A 10,092-nucleotide genomic window follows, 5' to 3' on the forward strand; every position below is an offset into this window, starting at 1 on the left:
ACCCGAATGTTACAGGAACTAATCATCGATGTGGGGAACTAATATGTAGTCCTTCTGGTTTATGGCCTGCTAAGAAGTTAAAATCAGCTACAACAACACAATTATGTGCATGTATAAAGTGGATTGAAGGCAACTTGTAGCATCCGTAAACCAGAAACTCCTATTGTAGAAAGTTCCAAGTTCAATTACTGCATTTTATTCCATCTCATACACTCTGCAAAGTGCATAAACAAGGGCAAAAGACATTCGTAATTTCATGTATTTATTGCCAACAACGTATACAATGTATACTTCAAATAATGTCCAAAAAAGGTCATAAATACTTCACTTTTGGGCTGTAATAAATTATTATAATAACTAGGAATGCACTTGTCCAGCCACAAATGTGGGTATTAAACAAAAATATATATTATATATGGCCATCCATAGTTCACAGTTTTGCAGCAGTAAGCTGCATCTATCACAGCGATTCGACGACGTCACATTCTTGTCCCTAATGCAGACACGGTCAATTTGGAATAGTGATAAAGTTCACAGTTCAGATCCGCGACCATCGAGATGCTCTCTATAGAGCAAAAGCATATCGTCACCCCACTTTGACGGACTCCTGGTAAAGTTCATCATCCAACAATTACTTTCCACAGAAGTATGCTTCAAAACTGGTCCAACAAAGCAGGATGAATCTACAGTCTGGTTCCAGCCCAGCGTGCTACTTAGGAAGTTTGTTTTCGTACCACCTCCTCTTTCCAACGTGCTAGGTTCCAATGCTTGACACTTTGTGTTCTCACAGTGAAGGACTTTATAATCCTCTACATTTCCCGTAACCTTCAGTCACATTAATTGCACCTCTGTAACAACATGTTCAACGCATATTCCATTCTGTTCCTCAGATCATTTGACCCGCCGGACATGAGTAGCGTACTCAGGCGGAACGTTGTAGACATCCTATCTTCATTGATGTAGGTCAGCAGATACTCATCACTTTGGTTGGCGATTATAATTTTTGTGTGATCATGGTAGAAATTAACCTGTGGGTGAGAAAAAAAAACTGTTTAGTCATTTTACAAGCGATCACATTTTTTATATAGGTCATAAAGGTAGGAGCAACCTGTCCCTACCATTTAAATCCTTAAACCCCAACCACTGGCTTAGTGTCGTTTTAGCCTTCTAAATGTGTCCCCATCTATATTATATAATAAGTAGTCTTATAGGGCATGCGCTGTATGAAAATTAACATTGTAGTCAGAGGTGGAGCCTCTTGGCCGATTAGTCAGATGGACATATCCTAACCCACCCCCTTCTAGCTTGATCGACATCCATAAGACTGGGATAAGTCAACTCCTCCCAGCTCTGATGGCATTCTCACTTGCACAGTAAATACTGGTCTCAGCATCATCTATACATCGCGCATGTGCTGGATGCCACCAGAGTTGCCATGAGATGATCCTGGTCCTGGCCCCAGCCAAAGGCATTAAAACAACCGTGGTTGGCGCAATTTGCAAACCTATGTACAGAGCAAAGTTATTTACCTGAAATGTGCCATCGTTAAAGAGCATCATGAGGGCCTTGTCAGACTTTAACCACTGAAGCAAATATAACCGAGGTCTGCACACATCTGTAACACTGGGCAAGTCACCTCCCTGTAGAAAAAAACAAAACACATCGGTCAAGGAGACAATAGACACCTGGATATAAATTGAAATTCATCTACTGGGGGCGTTTAGATTTAGGTGACTGTGCATACAGAAGGCACATTCACCAAATTGACAGAAGAGCCAAATACTTACATCCATGAGATTCTCCTCCATGTAGTGAGAAAAGTATTTCAGGACAGTAACTTGGCTGATGAATTGCTCTGGGGCTTCAGTTGCAGCAAAGATAGAACATTGGCCAAGTTCAGCGTAGTAGTGCACAGTCCTGCAAAGAAAAGCAAAGACCATAAGCATAAGACATCCAAACCAAGGATGGTGGACAAGAACAGATGGAGCCATATTGTAATGAGAGACCGTCCACGTGCAAAACTTACTTTTTGTCAGGCAGCAGACTCATGTGCGCCCCATTATTAAACAGGACGCCAACCGTGTGATCAGACAGCTGGTAACCAAAGCCATATTTGTTGGAGTAGTCGACCCATTTTGTCACCCAGTGGAATGAGGTGGTTAAGTGTTCTTTTGGAATACAATCTGAATCGGGCATATTTTCCAGGCAGCCTCTGAGGACTCTGGAGACCGTATCGGCCACGCTGCCCATTGTGCTGTCTTCTAGACCTGGAAGAAGGAAAGACGGACAAGTTACGACTAATTCTAATCAAATCTGCGTGCCTAGGGGGACTATTGGCGCATATTTAGCAATCTAAGCTACCAGCCAGCTCAGTAGAAGCTCTGCAATTATCATCTTGTGCTGATTTATTCCAGGCAGCAAGCACATTTTTATAATTGCGTTGCCAATGTTCTGACTTGTGGCAGTGCCAAGGCAGCAGAGAGCCTAATTGTGTGGCGTGATAATTCAGCTGACAGTGAGACTGTCAATAGGCTGATAGGGTATACTTACATTCGCTGCTGCTGCTACAGCTGCCTAGGGTGCCACGGACAATCATTCGGATCGTGTCTCCCATCTGCTGCTTGTCAGGCTTGTCAAGGAGGACATTTGACTTTGAGACCATTTTGCTCTCCTAGAAGGCAAGGAACGAAGACTATAAGAATCAAGCTAATGACCCAAATAACTATCAAAAACTAAGTTTGTGTTACTGCACAAAAGGACAACCCCCACCCACAGCAAAAAGCAACTTCAACCAACCTCCTCTGTTCTAGGATTCTGCTGAGATATGGAGGTTTTCTTCAAGTCTTGTCTCAGCTTGTAAATTTCTTCATTCTCCTTTGCTAGTTTATCTGTAAAGTAATGAAGACTGGTTAGATAATTGAAAGCAGACCACAAGATCCGGAGACAAAGGTTTGCCTGTCATCCAAAACTACATGCATATGAAAAGCATAAACTTACTATGATTATCCAAGTACTTTGCCTTTTCTTTCTTCCCACCGAAGAGAGCTGCAGCAGCTTTCTTAAAGAAGCTCTTAGCTGGACTTGACAGGTGGAAATCAGGAGCGGTATGACAGCAACTAGAAGGAAGCCTGTCTGGTGTGAAGCCCTGGAGGGAAAACAGCAGCCGGTTATTGTCTGCTTGTGGGATGAGCACCAAGAACATAAAAAAGGCACATTCCCAGATATGAATCACTACCAACCTGGGTGAAGAAGTCGTGCTGAATGATTTCCTCAAGGCTGGGCCTGTCCTCGGGGTTTCTGGACAACATGCTGGCTATGAGATGCTTGGCAGATGACATGAGCGAAGACGGCAGAGTGTACCTTGCCTCCCGGATGCATCTGTAGGTCTCTTTAAGATTTGTGGTTTCAAAGGGAGGTCTTCCAAGCAGCATGGTATACCTTGAAATACATATGAGACATTTTACGAAATGTTCATTAACTAGACAAAATTGCACCTAATCTAGAAAGCCTATGAGATAGGACACCATTAACATATCGGAAAGAAGCTGCAGAGATACTTACATTACACAACCCAAAGCCCAGATGTCCGATTCACAACCGTGCCCTTGTTTGTTAAGCACTTCAGGTGAGAGGTAATTTGGTGTGCCGCATATCGTTCTGCAGAAAGCCAAGAAATGAACATTAGTCGACCTACAGAGGTGTAGCCAGATCCCCAGCCCAGGGGGGCAGTATATCATTCCATAGCCCTACCTTCTTCTTTGTTCCATGGGTTCTAGTCTAGCTGCCAGGCCAAAGTCGCCCACTTTCAGTTCCATGCTCTCATTAATAAAAAAATTTCCTAGAAGAAAAAAAAAGAAAAATTAGTCACACAAATAAAAAACGCAACCCAAAGAAGTCGTAACGTTTAGGAACGCAGATCACCACGACATGCATTCTGCATCGATGTAGCAGTGCAGAGCTTGTCGTTTGCAACTCATGGTGATTAGGTCATAACAATGCACTAACTCAGCTCCGCTACATCCCTAGCAGTTTGCAGAAAGAAAGAGGAGGCTTCGCCTTGCCTGCAGAGCTTACAATCGCATTACTTACCTAATTTTAAATCCCTGTGGAGGATTTCTTGCTCATGTAAGTATTTCAAGCCAGACACGATCTGTTTGAGGTAGTATCTCACTTCAGGGTCTGTCAGGACTTTCCTCGTCTTCAATATGTGTGCCATAGACTGGAGGAACAATGGGAGAGGTCGTTAGCTGGTGCCAGGGAGCGATCGGGTACAGACAAGGGCCGCGCACACTGCAGCCTTAAGGAGGAGACGGTCAGGATGCAGGAATGCTTACCCTTCGACTGCAGTGCTCCATCAAGATATAGATGTTCTCCTTATCCTCAAAATAGCGATAGAACTGCACGACATGCCTGTGGCTCAGCGTCCGATGCAATTCAATCTCTTTGTCAATCTGGAAACAGGACGAAGAGTCAGTTCATGTCTTAATCCAAAGCAATGGTGCAATGGAGAGGACACACGTCTACATCCAGCCCCACCACCTACCTTCTCTCTTTGATGAGGCTTCGACACCCTGCTGTGTGGGATAATTTTGGCAGCGTAGATTTTGTTGGTTGTCAGATCTGTCATTTCATAGCACTTTGCAAATCCTCCCTACAAAAAGAAGAAAATTTTTTTTTATAAGGCTCAGCCCTAAACAAAAGGAGATTTGCAAGAATTTCCCCGTCTGACCACACAATTCTAGACTACATAGAGGCTGCCAATATTAATCAAGAAAATGCAACAGAGATTAATAAAAAAAAAAAAATAATAATCAAAGGCAACAAGATTATCTGACAATCTGCTCAACACAAAGGATTCCCAGATCACCGACAACCACAACACGTGACGGAACGACACCTTCTGCTCTTCACATGTCGCTACAGTATATCATAAAGCAACCTAAATATATCAAGATCAGACAGATTGCAATAGGGGAACCTTCCCCGTTAAATATTAAAATAAATTGATTTTTTTTTTTCTATTTTTCAGCCAATAATACATATTAAGCAGACCCAGGGACTGTCAACCCATCGCATATAAGACAAAAGCAAAACCTGATCACAGATAGTAGCACTGCTAGCAGTCAGTGACTGCCTGCCCACAGGGTTAGGGCAGGAGAAGAGATAGCCCATAGCATGTCCAGCAAAGACAAATCCAGGGGGGGCAGAGGTTCTAGAACAGCCTGCCCTCATCAGCTCTGCCTGGCAGTGCCAACACGTCCTTACAATTCCAGTGCATCAGTCCATGCCCCATCCAGCCAGTAGGATGCCCATCTTGGTGGAGGTTTTTTACCTTGCCAAGCACTTTGCCCCTGCAGTAACGCTTGCAGGTGCTGGGGTCAGTGATAATCCTGGACACTTCAGTGGTAGAGGCGCTGGTGCAGGTGTGGTGCCCATGTTGCTCCCCATCAGCTGGCAGCTTCCACCTCCGGTTGGTATCGCACACCCTGCCCAATCCCTGTTCACACATCTTTCTCCTGTTGTTCGGTTGATGAGTAATAGCCCTCAGTATTTTCATCACTCCTACTCCACTACTACCACCACCATCTGCGGCGAGAGCTGTCTGCGGGTGGCTGTCTGGAGCGCCGCCTTATATCAGCTGTGTCGGCCACGCCCCCTCCTTCAGAACGTCAAGCGGGACACGCCTCCTTCTGTGGTCATTTGCCTGGACATATCTCTGCATTGCTGGAGCTATGCTGTCATCTACTCACCCCCCACGTTCGCAGTGGTAGCCCCCTGCAAAACAAATATGAATGAAATCGATGGTATAGAGAAAGCCGGAATATACCATTCTGTCACAGATGGAGGGTGATCCTGTGGACAGTGCAGAGGGGTAGCTTCAATTTGCCAGAAAGGTGGGGGGGATTTCAGTTTAACGCTTAGTTTGCTGGGACTAGGGAATGTCTGCAGCCAGAATCAGAGCTCATGTACAGGCATGATGGGTGGTATACACTGGTGAGCAGCATGCACGTGTAAAAATACATGTGATCTACCCACGCTGCAGCGACTTATATAATGGAAATGCTGAAATTCTATGTTATTGTAGTTTCTAATACCAAAATCTTTTCGGGGTACAGAAACGGATGACTAGGGCCTAGGGTGAAATGTGGCGCTGAAGATGGAAATGGGAAAATGCCCTTCATTATAATGTCTTTGTCAATGCCCTAAATGTCATATTATTACATAGGGGGTCACGCTAGGGTTAGAGCCAAGGATCCGCTCATATCCCAGGTGGTCTAAGGGGCTTCCCGAGATCCGCAGAACTCCAAACGATCATTGCAATTGTAAAGAACTATGAAAATAGAGACGTTCCACTTATAAAATGGCGTTGGTTTCATTTTTTTTTCTACCCCAGGCACCCGATGCGTGCAGTTTGCTTTCCTTGTGTAGTAGGGTAGGTCATCAATATCAGATCTGTCGGAGTCTATCTCTTGGAGGTCCTACTGATCGCAGGGGCCAGGGTGTTTGGACAGCGCCGTACATTGTATAGTGGCTGTGCTCGGTATTGCAACTCGGTCCCATTCACTTGAATAGGGTTGAAGTGCGGAAAGGTCACGTGACTGATGAATGTGACATCACAGACCCAAAGCAGAGGGTGCAGTGCTCGCCCAAACACAGCCGGCCCAGTCAAACGACTGATCAATGCGGTTGCAGGGAGTCTGACCCCCATCAGTGTGATATTGATCACCTATCCATCGTAAGGGGAGGTCTTCATTGTAAAAGCCCTGGCTAAAAAACCTTTCATATATGATATTTTGACACAAATAAAACCTGTTTAAGGCCTCATGCACACAACCGTTGTTGTGTTTCGTTCCGCAAAATGGGGTTCCGTTGTTCCGTGATCCGTTTTTGTTTCCGTGTGACTTCCTTTATTTTTGGAGGACCACCAGACATGAAGGAAAGTAAAAAAAAATCTGACAGGTTTGCCATGCAAATGATAGGAAAAAAACGGACGCGCGGATGACAATCTTGTGTGCCTCCGCGTTTTTTCACGGTCCCATTGACTTGAATGGGTCTGCAAACCGTTTTCCGTGAAAAAAATAGGACAGGTTATATTTTCTTGACGGACTGGAACCACGGATCACGGACGCAGATGACAAATGGTGCATTAGCCGAGTTTTCAACGGACCCATTGAAAGTAAATGGGTCCGCAGAAAATCACAAAAAACGGAACAACGGGCACGGAATAAAACAACGGTCGTGTGCATGAGGCCTAATGCTGATATCCATGGTTGTCTATGGTAATGTGTCTGAAGATCTACTGGGGTTTGGTGTTTATGATGGTGAAGGGGTTAATCTCCCGCTTTCCAATCCGGTCATACTGTATGATAAAACTTTGCCTACAGCTGCCGCTAGAGGGAGCTCTCTGCATAGGGATTTACAGTATGTCCATACAGGTATATACTCACTTAGGCTACTTTCACACTAGCGTTTCTATTTTCCGGTATTGAGATCAGTCATAGAGTCTCAATACCGGAAAAAAACGCTTCCGTTTTGCCCCCATTCATTGTCAATGGGGACAAAACGTAACTGAACAGAACGGAATGCTCCAAAAAGCATTCTATTCCGTTCTCATACCGGAGAGCAAACTGCTGCATGCTGCGGTTTGCTTTCCGTCCTGGGATGCGGAGCAAGACGGATCCGTCATGACCAACAATGTAAGTCAATGTGGACGGATCACAATAGAAAACGGATCCGTCCTCTATTGACTTTCAATGGAGTTCATGACGGATCCGTCTTGGCTAAGTTACAGATAATACAACCGGATCAGTTCATAACGGATGCAGACGGTTGTATTATCAGTTACGGAAGCAGTTTTTTTACTGAACCCTGCCGGATCCAGCAAAAACGCTAGTGTGAAAGTAGCCTTAGAGCATGGAGTACCGCACACTATAAATGGTGCCAGGTCATACAGATATATATATATATATATGCTGCAGCGTTTTACAGTAGCGGCAATGTCGATGAGATTTATACAAAGATACGGCACAGATTCGTACGGCAGATTTACCGTAATGGGATGTACATGTACGTAAATACTGCAGAAACCAGCCTATTCGGACATATGGAGCTGACATTTCTGCCCCATGTGAACACAGCCATAGAGGAGGTTTGCAGAGAATACCATGTGAGAGACTTGCTCCTCCATAATGCGCGGCCTATAGCACCGGCATGTAATGCAATCCCCAGCAGCAGCAGAGAATGCAGGTGGGAGGAAGCAGAACGGGGTTTGTCCCTGACGTCAGGAGCTCAGATCTCCCACAGTGAGCAGTCCCAGGCGGACAAGCAGAGGCATGCCCGCACCTCTCAGGCATAGGCCATCTATGTACTGACAGTTCTCCAAATGCATGACATTGTCCCCGGACAGGACACTTGTCCCCACAGCAGTGACAACCTGCCCGGCGTGGGCCCCTGTCACCTGACAGACTGTACATATTGAGATGAGGGAACAGCGGGGAACCACACGGCTATGTTTAGAACGCCACATATTGAGTCAGATTCTCCTCAGTCATTATCTGCCTACATAATTAGCTTTAAATCATAATTCACATTGATTCAAAAAGGTAGATCTACGCTCGCAACCTGACCATTTCAGAAATGGAATATTTTCTCCCTACAAAAAAAGCTGTCTGGTTTAGAAAATCCAGGTTCTGAGAAAACAGACGGGTTCTCCTATTCAGGATCCTCCACAGGGGAGCTACAAAGAGGGTCTCTCATTCTGGAGGACTCGGCCTGTCTGGGGCAGCCTCATTTCAAAGAGAACTCCGTAAGACATCATTTCCCCTGTGGTGGCGCTGGAGAAGAACAGACAATAAACCTGGGTAAAGCCTCATGCAGACGTCAGTGTTTCACGGACATGTGCTGTACATGTTCTCCGCGGACAGCACACGTCCCTATTCATTTTAATGTGTGTATTCACACATCAGTGTTTCAGCACGGTCCGTGGGTACGTTTTTTTTTAACCACGGATGCATGCTCTATTTTGCCCGCGCTCACGGATCCATCACGCTCATTATAGTCTGTGGGTCCGTGAAAACCACGGAGGCCATCTGTGTTGCATCCGCGGATCATTAACAAGAGATTCTTTGAAAATTATTTTTCGGCTGTTGAGCGTTAGTGAAACACGGATGCAACACGGACAGCAAAAAACGGACCCACGGACCGAACACGGGAGAAAACACGGATTGAACACAGTCCATGTGGCCACTAATCCAAAACTGACACGGACGTCTGCATGAGGCATAAGTCCATGCTGGCACCTAGCCTGAGGCGAGCAAAGCCATGACAGGCATACATTCCTTTTGATTACTAAGTATGAATTACCATCAGTCCTACAGAGTCAATGGTGCCAAGGCTGCCGTTATACCACAGGTAGGTATGATGTAACGTGCGATGAGAGGTAAGTATTGCATAATGTTCTGATATCTTCTGCACTTGAATTTCTTCTTTAACTCCTTGGGGGCTTGTATTATAAGTGCTTCGTGGTAATGGCGTGAAGAAGTAGACCAGGCTCTCCTGCAATCCAAAAAAAACAAATCTCAGCAGCACATAAAGATTGCGGATGTTGAAAGACAGCATGTCCGATCCTTCTTTCCAATGACGTCTGTATTGGGGTAGAGTCAGGGCAATGCCATACACTCTAGGTGGCATTTCTGTCGCTCTGCTCCATTATAAGATCGGAAAAATGAAAATAAGGCTAGCGCAATGATGGACGCAAAAGGCACCCAATACACACCATTGACAATAATGGAGCCGGTCAGATTTCCATCATGTGACCTGGCCTTCTGACAGCGCTGTAGGCTGCTTTGTCCTACTTTTTTTTTCTTTACTAAATCTAGGATGGAGGCCCCTAATGAAGCCACCTATGAAGATATGGACATGGGCTTAGATAGTGGGCTGTTCCCGTTTATCTAATAATATTATATTAGGGGATTGCTGTTTAAAATTAATTCACATTGGATGCATATTTCACAGGACGTCTGTAATATTGTGGCACTGATTCAATGAAAACCAGTACAGAATCTCACATCTGTACGGTCGTCATTGCTGTGC

General features: G+C 45.1%; 1 protein-coding gene across 1 annotated transcript; it reads right to left on the minus strand.

Moving 5' to 3' along the window:
* Positions 1-245: 245 nt before the first annotated feature.
* On the minus strand, positions 246-5,618 carry PLK2 (polo like kinase 2). Its single transcript, XM_040421307.1, has 14 exons — positions 5,333-5,618; positions 4,544-4,651; positions 4,335-4,451; positions 4,090-4,219; positions 3,751-3,838; positions 3,562-3,657; positions 3,240-3,438; positions 2,998-3,145; positions 2,797-2,888; positions 2,551-2,671; positions 2,027-2,267; positions 1,788-1,917; positions 1,530-1,640; positions 246-1,028 (listed from the first exon to the last, which is right to left on the minus strand). The coding sequence occupies exons 1-14, from the start codon at positions 5,555-5,557 to the stop codon at positions 837-839; spliced, it is 1,998 nt and encodes a 665-aa protein (XP_040277241.1). The 5' UTR covers positions 5,558-5,618; the 3' UTR covers positions 246-836.
* Between the last annotated feature and the right edge of the window lie 4,474 nt (positions 5,619-10,092).

This window comes from Bufo bufo, chromosome 2 (assembly GCF_905171765.1).
Source record: "Bufo bufo chromosome 2, aBufBuf1.1, whole genome shotgun sequence".
Taxonomy (NCBI): domain Eukaryota; kingdom Metazoa; phylum Chordata; class Amphibia; order Anura; family Bufonidae; genus Bufo; species Bufo bufo.